Below are 21,535 nucleotides of genomic sequence, written 5' to 3' on the forward strand. Positions count from 1 at the left end.
ATAATTTAAAACGCTTGTGAAATGTATTTTTGGCTATTTTAATATTATTTGATTTGATTTGTAATTAACATCATTAATGGATATTATTTGTAAATTAGAAAAGTTCAAACATAAGTTGGCCAAGTTTATAAATTCACATCCGCTTCGAAAAGTGACAGACAATTCTACACCAATCCAACAAAGTAGTGAGGAAAATTGTCGGTTCTTTTGTAAATTTTTGAATTTTTTTACACAAACAAAAAATGGAACCCACTTTTATTAGTGCCCTGCTTTTTTCGATATTTTGCCATTGCACAGGCCTCTTTTACAATCCGGTGGAGGCCAGTACGGAATCAACTGTTTTTTTAATTCTCGCCATAATTTTGCTGCATAAATTGAAATTGAAGTACAACCTAAATATCATTCAAAGTGTTGTGGCTAAAATCCTTGAGGTTGCGTTCCTTTGTCTAACAATACAAGTGCTATTGGTGGTCATTTGGTTCCCCGTCTTTCGAGCTCTGCAATTCCTGGTGGATGCAATCTGCCAGAAACTGCTCAATGCTGTGAGCGATGAGCGGGCTTGGATTGTGGAGAAAGTCAATCACTCGGCGGTGACAGTGGTTCTACTGACCATGGAATCGACGGTGCTGCTCAAGGGTTTCGAGATCGACGATGTGCGGAAGTTGTTCGGCTCCAAGGACGATTGTCTCTCACCCAGTGTCCTTTCAATTGTGGCCAAGGAGGAGGTGAAAGCCTTTCGACGGGAAATGAAAGAGTTGCAGAAACAGTCAATCTTTCGAGCTGCTAGGAAGTGAAATACTGATGGAATCAAATAAATTGGAGTCAACAGAACAAAAGTATCGTGGCAAAGATAATAAAGTTTAATAAAAATTTTAGCAAATATATAATATAATCATTACTTTTATTTAATTTATTTCCGATATTTTAATTATTATAATTTAATGCAATTAAATTTCAATACTTCAAAGGCTTGCTTTTTATACCCTTGCAGAGGGTATTATAATTTCAGTCAGAAGTTTGCAACGCAGTGAAGGAGACATCTCCGACCCTATAAAGTATATATATTCTTGATCAGCATCACTAGGCGAGTCGATCTAGCAATGTCCGTCTGTCCGTCCGTCTGTCCGTCTGTCCGTCTGTCCGTCCGTTTCTACGCAAACTAGTCTCTCAGTTTTAAAGAAACTTTTCCAAAAGTTGTCTTTCTATTGCAGGTAGTATATATGTCGGAACGAGCCGGATCGGACGACTATAGCATATAGCTCCCATAGGAACAATAAATAAAAAAAATTATAACTTTGCTGCTTTTTAATTTTTTTTTTAGTTCTTCGACATATAGTAATGGTTGAATATTTCAGAATTTCGATTTAAATTTCATCAAAATCGGACGACTATGTCATATATATATCATTGTTTTCTGATGTTAATAAAATTAAAAGCGTATTTTTGAATTTATTATTATTATTATGTTCCATTACTATGTACAAGCGAAATTAAAAAAAAAAAAATTAAAAAATTTAAAAGTCATATTTTGTTTAAAAATTTTTTTTATTATATTGATAATTCTAATAGGAGCTATATGTTACAGTCGACCGATTTAAATAAAATTAAAACCGTAATTCTGAAATGTTAAACCATTACTATTTGTCGAAGAATAAAAAAAAAATTAAAAATCAGCAAAGTTATAATATTTTTTCATTTATTTTCCGATTGTTCCTTTGGGATCTATATGCTATAGTAGTCCGATCCGGCTCATTCCGACTTATATACTACTTGCAATAGAAAGACACCTTTTGGGAGAGTTTCATGCAATCGGACGGATGGACGGACGGACAGACGGACATGGCTAGATCTACTCTCCTAGTGATGCTTAACAAGAAAAGAACAATAGTTTACAATTTTAAAAATATCCTAAGAAAGCGGCAAGGTCCGATCTAAAAAAGATTTTGAGTGGCAACGTTCTAAATAGCGACCGCTCGCAGGCATACACCGTTGCACCTGAAATTTTAACCGCGTTTATTTCGAAATTAAATTTTTGAAAACTGCTGACATCATAACTTGCCTACAAAATAACCGCCCGTTTTGAAATTAATCATTTTGAATGGGTACTACCTACAATGCCCTACAAACTTTTGGATTGGTTGAAATTTTTCCATTTGGAAGAATTTAAAAAGTCATTTTTTCACACCAATATTCGACTTTTATTTTCAAACCGTTGATATTTGATATTTTTAAAGATTGTAGGATATAATAGGGGAAATATACTTAGCTTTCATAATCATTTTGAATTTTTTTGACTTCAGCCACTCATTCGACCGGAATCATATCAGCAATTGAAATACTTTTTTGTGGACTCTCGGTAGTCAGCCCATAGTATCGTTATATTTCCATATTTTTATAAAACAAATATATTAAAATAAAGTTGAAAGCTTGCCCTGTTATGTGCAAAAAATTTCAGGCCATTTTACTAAGTACTTTCCTTAAAAATGTTCAGAAATTGAAGATTTGAATACTCAAATTGGGGATATTCTCATATTGAGAATTATTTTTACTCATTTTAAGTAATAAAAATCAAATTGAATATAAGATGCCCAAAATGAGGAAATATTTACAAAGATTTTTAAATAGAGAACAGTTGTTCTCAGAATGAGTTAAAAACAAGAAAGATAGCAAACTTAGGCAAGCCGAAGTTCGTATACCCTTGCAGCTATTGCAAAAATTAAATATTCTTGAAAACATTAAAATTATAATTTACTTGCGTATATGTTTAAAAACATTGATGATTTGCAGCTCAATTATTCGATATATTCTATGGAAGCTTTATGAAATCGTTTTCCGTTATTAATAAAATGAAAAGCGTAACTCTGAACTGCAAATTATTGAAAAGTCTAAAAGAATTTTTAAAAAAAATTACAAAATAAAAAAGTTATATTAAAAAACAAAGGTTTTTTGAATATTTTTATTGTTCCCGCACTCAAAGAAATTTCTCCCTGAAATCTAGTAAAATCGTCATTGAATTTTTTACTAAAGGCGAGTCACCTTCATTTGATGAAAGTTTATTTCTTAAATTAATGGTTATTCCTTTCTTCAAACAAAAAAATTTTTTTTGCCAAATAATAAATAATATTTTTTAAAATAAAATATAATGTTTCTTAAAACTTAAAATACTTTTTCTCAAAATGAGAAATAATTTTTCTTAGAACAAGAAATCAAACTCCATTGAAAAAATTAGTTTTCATAATTTTTTATTTATTTATAAAAAATTATTATTAGTATACCACTTGATTCCTAATTCGATTTTTGCAAGAGAGCACAACAACTTTTGCTTGATATGTTATTATTAAATATTTGAAATATTTTAGTTTTAAAATAACCCCAGTTTTCCACGAGGAGTTTATCCTTGCCTGGGAATGAGCGAGCGAAGTCTGATTCCACCTGTAAAAATACAAATATTTTAATTTTTATCAAGCGAATTACAGTAATTGTAACTCTTACCAAAACGTGTCCAAACGACTGGCGAAGAATTGGGTATTACAGGAAAATGTCGTCTAGGGTCGCCGAAGATTGAAAAAAATATCGCCTTATTTCGTAAAGGCTGCTCCATTTGGCAAGGACTTCGCTCATGGGCTCAACATTGTAGCGAAGCCAGAGTTTTGCTAGTTCACATTCATCTGAAAAACAATACAAATATTATAAGCAATTGAAATTAAAAGAGAGATATATGTGAAATTACCTTCGTTTTCTAAAAATTCTCTGGTTTCAATCGACCAATCTTTAACCTCAGCTGAAGCCACACTTTTGAATTTGTTTTTTAAGTTGTAATTCTTTGCGTATAACAAGCCTCCTTGTTTTTTTCCTATGTTTTTTTTATAAAATATTTATCCTAAAAATGAGTAATGGTGTAATGGAGTATTAAATATATTTAAAACAATTAAATATTGTCTTACCTTTATTTCTGTGTCAAACCACCCGATTATTTGCTCAGCAACAAAACAAGGGTGCTCAATACTGCTTTATGGCAGTGCATTTAACAGAAGACAAAAACATTTTGGCGATCCACCCCTGGATTTAAAAGTCGCGCGCAGCTTCGCCATCTACTGCAAACGAATTCCTAAAAACGCATATTCCGTTTTACTTGCAACTGCTTCGACTTTTGAATTTTACAGAAGGAGAGGCAAAAGAATTAGGCAAAATATTACTTTTGTTAACAGTGGAAGGGAGAGCGAAGAGAAATTGAGAAGGATTGAACTAATGACAGAGAAAGAAAGATGAAGAGAGGTAAGAGAGAGAGATAGAAAGTTACTGATAGACAAACTAAGACACAATTGTCTGCGAATGCAGATGATAAACAATTTAAAAACACATTTTATAAAAAATATCACGTTTTGTATATGTGTATGTGTGCGAGAACATGTGATTCCTAATTGTTCCTAATCTCCATTTATATTTATTGCATTTAACTTACAGTGGCTCACAGCTTATTTGATGCAAAGCCTATTTAAAAATGTTTTCGGCTGTAACTTTTGAACGTAAAGAGCAATGTTTAAAATTTTAATGGATAATAATAGATTTATATATTCAGTGTAATAAAGGAACATCGTTTATTTCATACGAAGAAGTCAATGGGTTAATATAACAAAAAAAAAATAAATTTTCCAATTTTAAGCTGTGACCTAGCTTAAATGATGCATTTTATATTTAGTCTTTAATAATTAACATAAAAGTCTTAAAGATATTTTCAGTATTTTGTATGATAGCCCTTGACTTTAATGGCCGCATTCAGGCGTGATGGGTCGTTTCTGGTCCTATTTTGGACAACTCATCCAAAAGGGCCGTTATTAGCTGCCATAGTGTCAGATCTCCGCGCGACATATGTATGTATCTTCGCGAAAATATGTCGTTCTTATACGACATAACTCCCCCGTTGATCAACGCGGAGGATTGTCGTATAAAAACGACATATCTCCGCCCTTCTGCAAACGACATAAAAAATAAATATTTTACCACCATGTAGATGGATCATGCCGTCCCGATTCAAAGAAAAACCTTGTCATTAATATGTATTACTTCGAACTGTTTATTTTTGGATTTATTAACATGACTTTAGTTGACTTCTTACTTAATTGTAAATAAAAACATTTCGAATTGCCTCATTAACAGGCTGATTACAGCTGGGACAATTCGGTTTCTAAATATGGAAATATTTTCGACAATTTTATCCCAACATAAGCCGGAGATTTTTACATGATTACATGGTCGCAGCAAAACAGATTTAGACTTCAATAGGCACACATTACATGGGTTCATTTGGACATGTAGCGCTGGTAGCATAAACTGAACCCAGTTTCTGGCGCCATCTGCGAGCAGGTGGCGGAAACAGTTCGTGGCAAATGTGGCGGGTCAACAGGGCTAAGTGTCAAGCACTGATCTGGAGAGAGCATTTCTATTCTTTCGCTGTTAAGAAGCTTGCCGCCATAATTGGGCGGCACCAGCGTTCTTTTCCCTTTGAGCCTTCCACCAGAGAGGTTGACTGCGGTAAAAGTTTTTTTATGGTGCCAGAAGTTTTCACTCGGAAGGGAGAGAGACGTTATACCCAGCCAACGATTAAAAGAGTTAATAGAGCCAACGAAATTAGGTGAGTTATTGGGATAAAGGGCAGATAAAAAGAATGTGTTGGCAAATAAATAAGAAATTTATTTGTTCGCATTAGGCCTGCATCATTGCTGAATTTTTTTACAACGCCCGAACGAAGCGAAGTCTAGTGGGAACACTCAAGCCGATCACCGAAATCCGCCTACGCCTGGAGTGCTTCGGGGGAGGGGCGACAGTGGCAACGCGACCGCCTCGCAAAGCGAGCGGAGGAGTTCGGCGACGAAAAGTGCTAAAGAAATAAATATTAAATTATATAATTCACCCCTGTCCCGACCCGAACTAATGTGCTAAAAGTAATTGTGGCCCCTTGTGGCAGAGATAAAGATATATCGGTAGTGCGGAAAAATAGAAATTTGGCGGTGTAAAAAAAAGAAGAAAAGAAAAACCAAAAAAAAGAGGGGAGGAAATAACACTAAAATCAAGAAAATTTAAGTTTAAGAGAAATAAAAAAAAGGAAGGAAAAGGAAAAGAGAAAATCCAAAAAGAAGAAAAAAAAATGTTTTAAAAATAGTGATAAAATTGAGTTATTAAGAATCAGTTTTAATATTTCTTTTATATTTTTATATGTGAGAGTGATTTGAGTTCATTTGTTATTTTACGCAAAAAAAAATATGATTTCGTGGTGCAGTGCAAAATCGCGAGAAAAACTATTAAATGAATAAAGAAGAACAAAAAAAATATAGATTTTGAGTAAAAAAAAAAAAAAACAATCATTTTTTTTTAACCTTCAAAAGGAAAAGAGAAAGAAGTGAGAAAAAAATATAATTAAAACTATTGAGTGGAATTCGAGTGGAAAGAAACAGAGATAACTCGAATCACCCTGCATTTTTTTTTGTAGTCGAATATCGTAAATGGTCAGGTTCTTAGCTAACCAAATCAAATTCCTTGCCTCGTCCATAAAAATTTATTTATTTTGTCCCATATTTATTATATGTATATATCCGTTAAAAATTATGGAGTGCTCCCAAACGTAAGTATATTGTCTTTCTTAGTTGATAAATAACTTTTATATTGTTTTAAATTTTAATGTTTTAACCAAAGCCGCGAAGGGGCTGTTCCGGGAGTGAAGGGAAGGGAGAACGGCCGATGGAAGGGTGGACAAAACTAGCCTCATTAACAGCAGAGGTGGAGATGCGGTAGCAGATCAAGTTAAGTGCCTGGCCTCTCGTGGCCAACTGCAATAGCCCAAAATGTAGAAGTGTGTTTAAAGTAGTTTTTTGCTTGTCGCTTCTTAATAATTAGTTAGACCGCCTTGATTTCTGAGCAAGAACAACACCCCAATTGCTGACGAGCCAGAGCCGAGGTAAACATTGCGTGCGCTCAGTGGTCAAGCCCAAGATCAGGCCGCAAAAGCAAAATTTATCAATGTTCGAATTTGTTACAGACAATAGCAGTATCCGACAACTGACTTAAATTGGAACCGTCTGAGGAATTAGATGATATTGAAGAATTAAGCTCAGCCGAATTAGTTTCCGTGTCATCCACACTGTTAAAGATATCCTGCTTCTGGAGAGGATCGTTTAGCGAAACCGTGCGAGCTAAAAATCCCTGAATATCTATTTCTCACAGCTCAGTTTTTCGCGTCACCAATGTGAATATAAACGGCGTTATCTAAAGCAATGCAAAAAATACAATAATCTCTTTATATCAATTAAAAGAATTAATTTACTTTCTGCTTATTTTTAATGTAAATTATAAAAAGTTGCCTAAAATCTCCAAAAGGACAAACTTTAAAAGTGGCATCAATGTGATAATTACGATTTTGCTCCTCAATATTATTATTAATTGAGCCAATTATCTTGTCCGAAGAAAAAACTAAAAATACAAAAATATATAAGTGTGTTATACATTTTATATATAAATGTATATCTATCAACTATATCTACATAGTAGGTACATACACAAATATGCATGCATGGGCCGTTTTTTTAAGTTTTAATTTTAATAAAAGCGCCACTGATTTCCAAGTCCATTTTGCTCATTCTTATTTGATACTTATGAAGTTCATGTCTCTACAAGTTCATTATACCCTTGCAGAGGGTATTATAATTTCAGTCAGAAGTTTGCAACGCAGTGAAGGAGACATCTCCGACCCTATAAAGTATATATATTCTTGATCAGCATCACTAGGCGAGTCGATCTAGCCATGTCCGTCTGTCCGTCTGTCCGTCCGTCTGTCCGTCTGCAGGAAACTTTCCCAAAAGTTGTATTTCTATTGCAGGTAGTATATAAGTCGGAACGAGCCGGATCGGACGACTATAGCATATAGCTCCCATAGGAACAATCGAAAAAAATAAAAAAAAAAATTATAACTTTGCTGTTTTTTAATTTTTTTGTTTAGTTCTTCGACATATAGTAATGGTTGAATATTTCAGAATAACGGTTTAAATTTCATCAAAATCGGACGACTATATCATATAGCTCCCATAGGAACAATAAAAATATATAAAATAACTATCTAATAATTGAGCTGCAAATCATCATAGCTTCAAGTTTTTAAACACATACGCAAGTAAATCATAATTTTAATGTTTTCAAAAATATTTAATTCTTGCAATAGCTGCAAGAGTATATGAACTTCGGCTTGCCGAAGTTTGCTTTCTTTTTTGATTATTATTTATTGGTTTTAATGAAACTAGTTTTAACTCTAGCAAAAAACGATTTAAATACAAGTAGACGATATTAAGTACGAAATATTTGATTTCTTGGATTTTATTACTGGTTTTAATAAAACTAAAGTAAGATATGCCTTTTCTTAAAATTAAAAACGAAATTCATTAAGTTATGGAGTACATTTTTTAAAATATTTGATTGATTTTGTTATTTTCTTCAAAATACAAGCATAAAATATTTTATTTCTTGACTTCCTTGCTATTTTTGCCGTAGACATCGCGGTATTCGGGATACTCCAGCTTGCTGATATTTCGGAGCTCCCAGAAGGCCTGCTTGGCCAGCCAGTGGATGACGGGGCCGTTCCACTCCTTTAGGATTACCTGGTAGTTCCTATCGTCGGTGTCCGTGGACTTCATAACCCGACTGAAGCTATACCACATGTAGATCATGCAGCGCAGCCTGTAGATCCACAAATGATTGGGCACCGAGCGAATAATGTCCTGCAGATTTCCGAGGAGAGTGTGGTCCATTAGGTTAAACACCACCTTCATATTCCCCAGATAACTATTGCCATTCCTGCTCGTTTATCGTTTATCTACATCGATATTTCGGATATCCTGCCACCAACGATCCCAGCTAGGATAGTCTCTGCCCCGATAGACCTTAGTCCACTCCTTGCCGATGTTTTCCCGAAAACGACTGGACAGAAAACCGGTAGCATTGTCCTTGCCGCCGGATTCCTCTTCCATGAAATTCATATCAAGGGTCATGTCGTTGTATACGTGCTGAATGATGGGCACATCCTTGGATTTCTTCGAGCGAATGACATAGTCGGGTGACCTCTTGAAGAACCGCACTGCATAGGACTTTGATTCCTTTTGGGGAAGCTTGCCCACCACATCACTCACATAGGGCATCTTAAATCCCGCAATTGTAAAAACCTTAGACAACAACTCTTGAGTCCTGGGAATTGGCTCAACTCTGCGATATTCCAACGGCTGTCCTTCGGTACCAAAATGTTCATTGGTAAACTCACGATGATTATCAAATCTCGAAGGTGGCTCACGGCTCATACTCATGGAATGCTGATTACCCATCAACGGTTTGTTGCGAAATATTGCTTCCTGAATGTTTCGAAAACCCATTGGTTGTGAAAAGTTATCATTCGGAATAAAACGCTCGGCTCACGACTTCCTGCATACGAGTTTGGAATAAACTCATTGGATTCACGACCTCTGGGCCGTTGATTCTCAAAGTTTCCATAGCCCATCATGTTGGTGGACAAATTGCGATCATACATGCCAACGGGAGAGAGATTGCGTCTGGGACCGGAGGAACTCCAATCGAGATTCTGCGGCGGTGGAGGAGCATTGCGACTCAAACCCAATTGTCCACCAGAATTGTTTCCATTCCAGCCGTACATATCACCCATTGGACGTCTTAGTCCATCATCGGTACTACGGTTACTCAGATCGAGATTTTCAGGAAAATTGCGCTGCTTGATTTTCTCTATGGCATGGTTAGGCAAAGGCCTAGCTCCACTTATACTCATCCACTTAAGATTCATAAATATATTAATTCTATATTATTTGAACTATTAATACACCCAACAGCTTACACGTTTCATTATCGGCCTACTCCTTAGCGAAATCGGCATCATGTTGCAAAGTACTTTAAAAAATTAATTAAAATAAAATTATTTTCTTTTTTTGCGGAGAATTCCAAGAGCATTCAAACGCTTTGAAAGTGAATGACTGAATGATGATTGCCAGTAAAATGTTGGAAGTCTAAAAAACAAAGCTTACTGTGTTCAAGAATAAACTTCATTTTAGTATTAATATTTAAAATTAATTCATTGATGTGTAAATGAAAAAATCATTTGGATCTTAATTTAATCCTTTGTGCATAAAGTTCATTGTGTAAAAAATACGTTTATAATTTAAAACGCTTGTGAAATGTATTTTTGGCTATTTTAATATTATTTGATTTGATTTGTAATTAACATCATTAATGGATATTATTTGTAAATTAGAAAAGTTCAAACATAAGTTGGCCAAGTTTATAAATTCACATCCGCTTCGAAAAGTGACAGACAATTCTACACCAATCCAACAAAGTAGTGAGGAAAATTGTCGGTTCTTTTGTAAATTTTTGAATTTTTTTACACAAACAAAAAATGGAACCCACTTTTATTAGTGCCCTGCTTTTTTCGATATTTTGCCATTGCACAGGCCTCTTTTACAATCCGGTGGAGGCCAGTACGGAATCAACTGTTTTTTTAATTCTCGCCATAATTTTGCTGCATAAATTGAAATTGAAGTACAACCTAAATATCATTCAAAGTGTTGTGGCTAAAATCCTTGAGGTTGCGTTCCTTTGTCTAACAATACAAGTGCTATTGGTGGTCATTTGGTTCCCCGTCTTTCGAGCTCTGCAATTCCTGGTGGATGCAATCTGCCAGAAACTGCTCAATGCTGTGAGCGATGAGCGGGCTTGGATTGTGGAGAAAGTCAATCACTCGGCGGTGACAGTGGTTCTACTGACCATGGAATCGACGGTGCTGCTCAAGGGTTTCGAGATCGACGATGTGCGGAAGTTGTTCGGCTCCAAGGACGATTGTCTCTCACCCAGTGTCCTTTCAATTGTGGCCAAGGAGGAGGTGAAAGCCTTTCGACGGGAAATGAAAGAGTTGCAGAAACAGTCAATCTTTCGAGCTGCTAGGAAGTGAAATACTGATGGAATCAAATAAATTGGAGTCAACAGAACAAAAGTATCGTGGCAAAGATAATAAAGTTTAATAAACATTTTAGCAAATATATAATATAATAATTACTTTTATTTAATTTATTTCCGATATTTTAATTATTATAATTTAATGCAATTAAATTTCAATACTTCAAAGGCTTGCTTTTTATACCCTTGCAGAGGGTATTATAATTTCAGTCAGAAGTTTGCAACGCAGTGAAGGAGACATCTCCGACCCTATAAAGTATATATATTCTTGATCAGCATCACTAGGCGAGTCGATCTAGCCATGTCCGTCTGTCCGTCTGTCCGTCCGTCTGTCCGTCCGTTTATATGCAAACTAGTCTCTCAGTTTTAAAGCTATCTGCATGAAACTTTCCCAAAAGTTGTCTTTCTATTGCAGGTAGTATATAAGTCGGAACGAGCCGGATCGGACGACTATAGCATATAGCTCCCATAGGAACAATCGGAAAAATAATTGAAAAAAAATTATAACTTTGCTGTTTTTTAATTTTTTGTTTAGTTCTTCGACATTTAGTAATGGTTAAATATTTCGGAATTACGGTTTAAATTTCATCAAAATCGGACGACTATAGCATATAGCTCCCATAGGAACAATCGGAAAAATAAATGAAAAAAAATTATAACTTTTCTGTTTTTTAATTTTTTGTTTAGTTCTTCGACATTTAGTAATGGTTAAATATTTCGGAATTACGGTTTAAATTTCATCAAAATCGGACGACTATATCATATAGCTCCCATAGGAACAATCGGAGAAAAAAATGGAAAAAAATTATAACTTTTCTGTTTTTTAATTTTTTGTTTAGTTCTTCGACATTTAGTAATGGTTAAATATTTCCAATTTACGGTTTAAATTTCATCAAAGTCGGACGACTATAGCATTTAGCTCCCATAGGAACAATAAATAAAACAAAATTATAACTTTGCTGCTTTTTAATTTTTTTAAATGATACATTTTATATTTAGTCTTTAATAATTAACATAAAAGTCTTAAAGATATTTTCAGTATTTTGTATGATAGCCCTTGACTTTAATGGCCGCATTCAGGCGTGATGGGTCGTTTCTGGTCCTATTTTGGACAACTCATCCAAAAGGGCCGTTATTAGCTGCCATAGTGTCAGATCTCCGCGCGACATATGTATGTATCTTCGCGAAAATATGTCGTTCTTATACGACATAACTCCCCCGTTGATCAACGCGGAGGATTGTCGTATAAAAACGACATATCTCCGCCCTTCTGCAAACGACATAAAAAATAAATATTTTACCACCATGTAGATGGATCATGCCGTCCCGATTCAAAGAAAAACCTTGTCATTAATATGTATTACTTCGAACTGTTTATTTTTGGATTTATTAACATGACTTTAGTTGACTTCTTACTTAATTGTAAATAAAAACATTTCGAATTGCCTCATTAACAGGCTGATTACAGCTGGGACAATTCGGTTTCTAAATATGGAAATATTTTCGACAATTTTATCCCAACATAAGCCGGAGATTTTTACATGATTACATGGTCGCAGCAAAACAGATTTAGACTTCAATAGGCACACATTACATGGGTTCATTTGGACATGTAGCGCTGGTAGCATAAACTGAACCCAGTTTCTGGCGCCATCTGCGAGCAGGTGGCGGAAACAGTTCGTGGCAAATGTGGCGGGTCAACAGGGCTAAGTGTCAAGCACTGATCTGGAGAGAGCATTTCTATTCTTTCGCTGTTAAGAAGCTTGCCGCCATAATTGGGCGGCACCAGCGTTCTTTTCCCTTTGAGCCTTCCACCAGAGAGGTTGACTGCGGTAAAAGTTTTTTTATGGTGCCAGAAGTTTTCACTCGGAAGGGAGAGAGACGTTATACCCAGCCAACGATTAAAAGAGTTAATAGAGCCAACGAAATTAGGTGAGTTATTGGGATAAAGGGCAGATAAAAAGAATGTGTTGGCAAAAGAATAAGAAATTTATTTGTTCGCATTAGGCCTGCATCATTGCTGTATTATTTTTACAACGCCCGAACGAAGCGAAGTCTAGTGGGAACACTCAAGCCGATCACCGAAATCCGCCTACGCCTGGAGTGCTTCGGGGGAGGGGCGACAGTGGCAACGCGACCGCCTCGCAAAGCGAGCGGAGGAGTTCGGCGACGAAAAGTGCTAAAGAAATAAATATTAAATTATATAATTCACCCCTGTCCCGACCCGAACTAATGTGCTAAAAGTAATTGTGGCCCCTTGTGGCAGAGATAAAGATATATCGGTAGTGCGGAAAAATAGAAATTTGGCGGTGTAAAAAAAAAAGAAGAAAAGAAAAAGCAAAAAAAAAAAAATGAGGGAAGGAATTAACCCTAAAATCAAGAAAATTTAAGTTTAAGAGAAAATAAAAAAAAGGAAGGAAAAGGAAGAGAAAATCCAAAAAGAAGAAAAAAAATGTTTTGAAAATAGTGATAAAATTGAGTTATTAAGAATCAGTTTTAATATTTCTTTTATATTTTTATATGTGAGAGTGATTTGAGTTCATTTGTTATTTTACGCAAAAAAAAATGTAAATTCGCCTCGAGTTCCTTTTTGAAAGTTCAAGAAAAAAGAAATAATCCCCAGACTTGCCTGCGCCATGATTTTTTAATCGTGAAAAAGTGAATTCTTTTACAGCCTTCAGCGACCATTCGAGAAAGCGCTTTCTTCGTTGGATTCGCAGCGATAGTCAAGGTGAGCGAAAACTTATACGTTTTTATTTAATTGTTCAAAGAAAAAAATGAAAAGCAAAATGATTTCGTGGTGCAGTGCAAAATCGCGAGAAAAACTATTAAATGAATAAAGAAGAACAAAAAGAATATAGATTTTGAGTAAAAAAAACAATCATTTTTTTTAACCTTCAAAAGGAAAAGAGAAAGAAGTTAGAAAAAAATATAACTAAAACTATTGAGTGGAAAGAAACAGAGATAACTCGAATCACCCTGCATTTTTTTGTAGTCGAATATCGTAAATGGTCAGGTTCTTAGCTAACCAAATCAAATTCCTTGCCTCGTCCATAAAGATTTATTTATTTTGTCCCATATTTATTATATGTATATATCCGTTAAAAATTATGGAGTGCTCCCAAACGTAAGTATATTGTCTTTCTTAGTTGATAAATAAATTTGTATAATGTTTTAACCAAAGCCGCGAAGGGGCTGTTCCGGGAGTGAAGGGAAGGGAGAACGGCCGATGGAAGGGTGGACAAAACTAGCCTCATTAACAGCAGAGGTGGAGATGCGGTAGCAGATCAAGTTAAGTGCCTGGCCTCTCGTGGCCAACTGCAATAGCCCAAAATGTAGAAGTGTGTTTAAAGTAGTTTTTTGCTTGTCGCTTCTTAATAATTAGTTAGACCGCCTTGATTTCTGAGCAAGAACAACACCCCAATTGCTGACGAGCCAGAGCCGAGGTAAACATTGCGTGCGCTCAGTGGTCAAGCCCAAGATCAGGCCGCAAAAGCAAAATTTATCAATGTTCGAATTTGTTACAGACAATAGCAGTATCCGACAACTGACTTAAATTGGAACCGTCTGAGGAATTAGATGATATTGAAGAATTAAGCTCAGCCGAATTAGTTTCCGTGTCATCCACACTGTTAAAGATATCCTGCTTCTGGAGAGGATCGTTTAGCGAAACCGTGCGAGCTAAAAATCCCTGAATATCTATTTCTCACAGCTCAGTTTTTCGCGTCACCAATGTGAATATAAACGGCGTTATCTAAAGCAATGCAAAAAATACAATAATCTCTTTATATCAATTAAAAGAATTAATTTACTTTCTGCTTATTTTTAATGTAAATTATAAAAAGTTGCCTAAAATCTCCAAAAGGACAAACTTTAAAAGTGGCATCAATGTGATAATTACGATTTTGCTCCTCAATATTATTATTAATTGAGCCAATTATCTTGTCCGAAGAAAAAACTAAAAATACAAAAATATATAATTATATATAAATGTATATCTATCAACTATATCTACATAGTAGGTACATACACAAATATGCATGTATGGGCCGTTTTTTTAAGTTTTAATTTTAATAAAAGCGCCACTGATTTCTTTTATGAATCAATAAGTAAGTCCATTTTGCTCATTCTTATTGCATACTTATGAAGTTCATGTCTCTAAAAGTTCATTATACCCTTGCAGAGGGTATTATAATTTCAGTCAGAAGTTTGCAACGCAGTGAAGGAGACATCTCCGACCCTATAAAGTATATATATTCTTGATCAGCATCACTAGGCGAGTCGATCTAGCCATGTCCGTCTGTCCGTCCGTTTCTACGCAAACTAGTCTCTCAGTTTTAAAACTATCTGCATGAAACTTTCCCAAAAGTTGTCTTTCTATTGCAGGTAGTATATAAGTCGGAACGAGCCGGATCGGACGACTATAGCATATAGCTCCCATAGGAACAATCGAAAAAATAAATAAAAAAAAATTATAACTTTGCTGTTTTTTAATTTTTTTGTTTAGTTCTTCGACATATAGTAATGGTTGAATATTTCAGAATAACGGTTTAAATTTCATCAAAATCGGACGACTATATCATATAGCTCCCATAGGAACAATAAAAATATATAAAATAACTATCTAATAATTGAGCTGCAAATCATCATAGCTTCAAGTTTTTAAACACATACGCAAGTAAATCATAATTTTAATGTTTTCAAAAATATTTAATTCTTGCAATAGCTGCAAGAGTATATGAACTTCGGCTTGCCGAAGTTTGCTTTCTTTTTTGATTATTATTTATTGGTTTTAATGAAACTAGTTTTAACTCTAGCAAAAAACGATTTAAATACAAGTAGACGATATTAAGTACGAAATATTTGATTTCTTGGATTTTATTACTGGTTTTAATAAAACTAAAGTAAGATATGCCTTTTCTTAAAATTAAAAACGAAATTCATTAAGTTATGGAGTTTATTTTTTTAAATATTTGATTGATTTTGTTATTTTCTTCAAAATACAAGCATAAAATATTTTATTTCTTGACTTCCTTGCTATTTTTGCCGTAGACATCGCGGTATTCGGGATACTCCAGCTTGCTGATATTTCGGAGCTCCCAGAAGGCCTGCTTGGCCAGCCAGTGGATGACGGGGCCGTTCCACTCCTTTAGGATTACCTGGTAGTTCCTATCGTCGGTGTCCGTGGACTTCATAACCCGACTGAAGCTATACCACATGTAGATCATGCAGCGCAGCCTGTAGATCCACAAATGATTGGGCACCGAGCGAATAATGTCCTGCAGATTTCCGAGGAGAGTGTGGTCCATTAGGTTAAACACCACCTTCATATTCCCCAGATAACTATTGCCATTCCTGCTCGTTTATCGTTTATCTACATCGATATTTCGGATATCCTGCCACCAACGATCCCAGCTAGGATAGTCTCTGCCCCGATAGACCTTAGTCCACTCCTTGCCGATGTTTTCCCGAAAACGACTGGACAGAAAACCGGTAGCATTGTCCTTGCCGCCGGATTCCTCTTCCATGAAATTCATATCAAGGGTCATGTCGTTGTATACGTGCTGAATGATGGGCACATCCTTGGATTTCTTCGAGCGAATGACATAGTCGGGTGACCTCTTGAAGAACCGCACTGCATAGGACTTTGATTCCTTTTGGGGAAGCTTGCCCACCACATCACTCACATAGGGCATCTTAAATCCCGCAATTGTAAAAACCTTAGACAACAACTCTTGAGTCCTGGGAATTGGCTCAACTCTGCGATATTCCAACGGCTGTCCTTCGGTACCAAAATGTTCATTGGTAAACTCACGATGATTATCAAATCTCGAAGGTGGCTCACGGCTCATACTCATGGAATGCTGATTACCCATCAACGGTTTGTTGCGAAATATTGCTTCCTGAATGTTTCGAAAACCCATTGGTTGTGAAAAGTTATCATTCGGAATAAAACGCTCGGCTCACGACTTCCTGCATACGAGTTTGGAATAAACTCATTGGATTCACGACCTCTGGGCCGTTGATTCTCAAAGTTTCCATAGCCCATCATGTTGGTGGACAAATTGCGATCATACATGCCAACGGGAGAGAGATTGCGTCTGGGACCGGAGGAACTCCAATCGAGATTCTGCGGCGGTGGAGGAGCATTGCGACTCAAACCCAATTGTCCACCAGAATTGTTTCCATTCCAGCCGTACATATCACCCATTGGACGTCTTAGTCCATCATCGGTACTACGGTTACTCAGATCGAGATTTTCAGGAAAATTGCGCTGCTTGATTTTCTCTATGGCATGGTTAGGCAAAGGCCTAGCTCCACTTATACTCATCCTCTTAAGATTCATAAATATATTAATTCTATATTATTTGATACACTTATACACCCAACAGCTTACACGTTTCATTATCGGCCTACTCCTTAGCGAAATCGGCATCATGTTGCAAAGTACTTTTAAAAATTAATTAAAATAAAATTATTTTCTTTTTTTGCGGAGAATTCCAAGAGCATTCAAACGCTTTGAAAGTGGAAGTCTAAAAAAACAAAGCTTACTGTGTTCAAGAATAAACTTCATTTTAGTATTAATATTTAAAATTAATTCATTAATGTGTAAATGAAAAAATCATTTGGATCTTAATTTAATCCTTTGTGCATAAAGTTCATTGTGTAAAAAATACGTTTATAATTTAAAACGCTTGTGAAATGTATTTTTGGCTATTTTAATATTATTTGATTTGATTTGTTTACCATCATTAATGAATATTATTTGTAAATTAGAAAAGTTAAACATAAGTTGGCCAAGTTTATAAATTCACATCCGCTTCGAAAAGTGACAGTAATTCTGCACCAATCCAACAAAGTAGTGAGGAAAATTGTCGGTTCTTTTGTAAATTTTTGAATTTTTTTACACAAACAAAAAATGGAACCCACTTTTATTAGTGCCCTGCTTTTTTCGATATTTTGCCATTGCACAGGCCTCTTTTACAATCCGGTGGAGGCCAGTACGGAATCAACTGTTTTTTTAATTCTCGCCATAATTTTGCTGCATAAATTGAAATTGAAGTACAACCTAAATATCATTCAAAGTGTTGTGGCTAAAATCCTTGAGGTTGCGTTCCTTTGTCTAACAATACAAGTGCTATTGGTGGTCATTTGGTTCCCCGTCTTTCGAGCTCTGCAATTCCTGGTGGATGCAATCTGCCAGAAACTGCTCAATGCTGTGAGCGATGAGCGGGCTTGGATTGTGGAGAAAGTCAATCACTCGGCGGTGACAGTGGTTCTACTGACCATGGAATCGACGGTGCTGCTCAAGGGTTTCGAGATCGACGATGTGCGGAAGTTGTTCGGCTCCAAGGACGATTGTCTCTCACCCAGTGTCCTTTCAATTGTGGCCAAGGAGGAGGTGAAAGCCTTTCGACGGGAAATGAAAGAGTTGCAGAAACAGTCAATCTTTCGAGCTGCTAGGAAGTGAAATACTGATGGAATCAAATAAATTGGAGTCAACAGAACAAAAGTATCGTGGCAAAGATAATAAAGTTTAATAAACATTTTAGCAAATATATAATATAATCATTACTTTTATTTAATTTATTTCCGATATTTTAATTATTATAATTTAATGCAATTAAATTTCAATACTTCAAAGGCTTGCTTTTTATACCCTTGCAGAGGGTATTATAATTTCAGTCAGAAGTTTGCAACGCAGTGAAGGAGACATCTCCGACCCTATAAAGTATATATATTCTTGATCAGCATCACTAGGCGAGTCGATCTAGCCATGTCCGTCTGTCCGTCCGTCTGTCCGTCCGTTTCTACGCAAACTAGTCTCTCAGTTTTAAAACTATCTGCATGAAACTTTCCCAAAAGTTGTCTTTCTATTGCAGGTAGTATATAAGTCGGAACGAGCCGGATCGGACGACTATAGCATATAGCTCCCATAGGAACAATCGAAAAAATAAATAAAAAAAATTATAACTTTGCTGTTTTTTAATTTTTTTGTTTAGTTCTTCAACATATAGTAATGGATAAATATTTCAGAATTACGGTTAAATTTCATCAAAATCAGACGACTATATCATATTGCTCCCATAGGAACAATCGGAAAAAAAATACAAAAAAATTGTAACTTTGCTTTGCTTTCCTGCGAAATAATAGCCATCTACCAAGGTGCACAAATCTGTATAAAAAAAAGAGGCAAGCACGCCATATGTTCAGACTCCCTTTCCTTCATTACCTCTATCCGTAATCTACTTTCCAAACACTTTCCCAAAATAATAATAATATGGATACCAAGCCATGTTGGCATCAAAGGAAACGAAACAGCGGACTCTGAAGCAAAAAAACCAATTAGAGAACCCCTTACATACACAGACAATCACAACTCCAGAGATATCACACAGAACCTCAAAAAATCATAAAAACACAAATACACAGAATTAATAAACAAAACCTCGACATGGTACCACTACATATCCAAATTATCACCACCCAACTTCCCTCATAACTTCCCAGAACTTAATAGAAGACAACAAATTGTAATCACCCGCTTGCGACTTGGCCACACAAAGATGACAAACGCACACTATCTTGACCGTTCAATACCGAACACATGCCCACTGTGCAACAACGCTCCTCTAGACGTTCACCATATCCTTTCCCTATGCCCTTCTCTCTCGGCACAACGATCCTCATCATTTCCCAATCTAAATCCCACCCAGGCTTTAGCCAATCCCACCAAAGTTATTGATCCTCACGTTCATAGAAAAATGAAATATAATCTACAAAATATAAACTATTCATAAGGTATATTAGTTCACCAGAAAAAGTATATACTTATAAAACTATAAGTAGAATAAAATAAGAAAGAAAGCAACCTTCGGCAAGCCGAAGTTCATATACCCTTGCAGCTATTGCAAGAATTAAAAATTTTTGAAAACATTAAAATTATGATTTACTTGCGTATATGTTTAAAAACATTAAATCTATGATGATTTGCAGCTTAATTATTTGATAGTTATTTTACATATTTTTATTATTTCTATGGGAGCTATATGATATAGTCGTCCGATTTTGATAAAATTTAAACCATAATTCTGAAATATTTAACCATTGCTATATGTCGAAGAACTAAACAAAAAATTAAAAAACAGCAAAGTTTTAATTTTTTTTGTATTTTTATACCCTTGCAGAGGGTATTATAATTTCAGTCAGAAGTTTGCAACGCAGTGAAGGAGACATCTCCGACCCTATAAAGTATATATATTCTTGATCAGCATCACTAGGCGAGTCGATGTAGCCATGTCCGTCTTTCCTTTCGTCTGTCCGTCCGTTTATATGCAAACTAGTCTCTCAGTTTTAAAACTATCTGCATGAAACTTTCCCAAAAGCTGTCTTTCTATTGCAGGTAGTATATAAGTCGGAACGAGCCGGATCGGACGACTATAGCATATAGCTCCCATAGGAACAATCGGAAAAATAAATGAAAAAAAATTATAACTTTGCTGTTTTTTAATTTTTTGTTTAGTTCTTCGACATTTAGTAATGGTTAAATATTTCCGATTTACGGTTTAAATTTCATCAAAATCGGACGACTATAGCATATAGCTCCCATAGGAACAATCGGAAAAATAAATGAAAAAAAATTATAACTTTGCTGTTTTTTAATTTTTCGTTTAGTTCTTCGACATTTAGTAATGGTTAAATATTTCCGATTTACGTTTTAAATTTCATCAAAATCGGACGACTATAGCATATAGCTCCCATAGGAACAATCGGAAAAATAAATGAAAAAAAATTATAACTTTTCTGTTTTTTAATTTTTTGTTTAGTTCTTCGACATTTAGTAATGGTTAAATATTTTCGATTTACGGTTTAAATTTCATCAAAGTCGGACGACTATATCATATAGGTCCCATAGGAACAATCGGAGAAATAAATGAAAAAAAATTATAATTTTCTGTTTTTTAATTTTTTGTTTAGTTCTTCGACATATGGCAATGTTTAATTATTTCAGAATTATGGTTTAAATTTTATCAAAATCGGACGTCTATATCATATAGCTCCCATAGAACTAATAAAAATATATAAAATAACTATCTAATAATTGAGCTGCAAATCATCATAGCTTCACTGTTTTTCAGTATATACTCAAGTAAATCATAATTTAAATGTTTTCAAAAGTATTTAATTCATGCAATAGCTGCAAGGGTATATGAACTTCGGCTTGCCGAAGTTTGCTTTCTTTCTTGTTTTTGACTCTCTGTAGTCAGCCCATAGTATCGTTATATTTCCATATTTTTATAAAACAAATATATTAAAATAAAGTTGAAAGCTTGCCCTGTTATGTGCAAAAAATTTCAGGCCATTTTACTAAGTACTTTCCTTAAAAATGTTCAGAAATTGAAGATTTGAATACTCAAATTGGGGATATTCTCATATTGAGAATTATTTTTACTCATTTTAAGTAATAAAAATCAAATTGAATATAAGATGCCCAAAATGAGGAAATATTTACAAAGATTTTTAAATAGAGAACAGTTGT

General features: G+C 35.0%; 3 protein-coding genes across 4 annotated transcripts; 2 read left to right on the forward strand and 1 right to left on the reverse strand.

Moving 5' to 3' along the window:
• Positions 1-242: 242 nt before the first annotated feature.
• LOC121467981 lies at positions 243-794 on the forward strand. Its single transcript, XM_041710818.1, has one exon. It carries the CDS (start codon positions 243-245, stop codon positions 792-794), a length of 552 nt encoding a protein of 183 aa, XP_041566752.1.
• A 9,644-nt stretch (positions 795-10,438) lies between these two features.
• LOC121467982 lies at positions 10,439-10,990 on the forward strand. Its single transcript, XM_041710819.1, has one exon. It carries the CDS (start codon positions 10,439-10,441, stop codon positions 10,988-10,990), a length of 552 nt encoding a protein of 183 aa, XP_041566753.1.
• Positions 10,991-15,988: 4,998 nt separating this feature from the next.
• LOC121467937 lies at positions 15,989-17,515 on the reverse strand. Of its 2 annotated transcripts, none has more exons than XM_041710687.1 (2): positions 17,393-17,515; positions 15,989-17,329 (listed from the first exon to the last, which is right to left on the reverse strand). In XM_041710687.1, exon 2 carries the CDS (start codon positions 16,323-16,325, stop codon positions 16,014-16,016), a length of 312 nt encoding a protein of 103 aa, XP_041566621.1. In that variant the 5' UTR covers positions 16,326-17,329; positions 17,393-17,515; the 3' UTR covers positions 15,989-16,013. The 2 variants fall into 2 exon arrangements, with proteins under 2 accessions (XP_041566621.1, XP_041566620.1); XM_041710686.1 differs by having other exon boundaries at positions 16,002-17,329.
• Positions 17,516-21,535: the final 4,020 nt, after the last annotated feature.

The sequence above is a fragment of the Drosophila elegans genome, unplaced genomic scaffold (genome assembly GCF_018152505.1).
Source record: "Drosophila elegans isolate 14027-0461.03 unplaced genomic scaffold, ASM1815250v1 contig_149, whole genome shotgun sequence".
Classification (NCBI taxonomy): Eukaryota; Metazoa; Arthropoda; class Insecta; order Diptera; family Drosophilidae; genus Drosophila; species Drosophila elegans.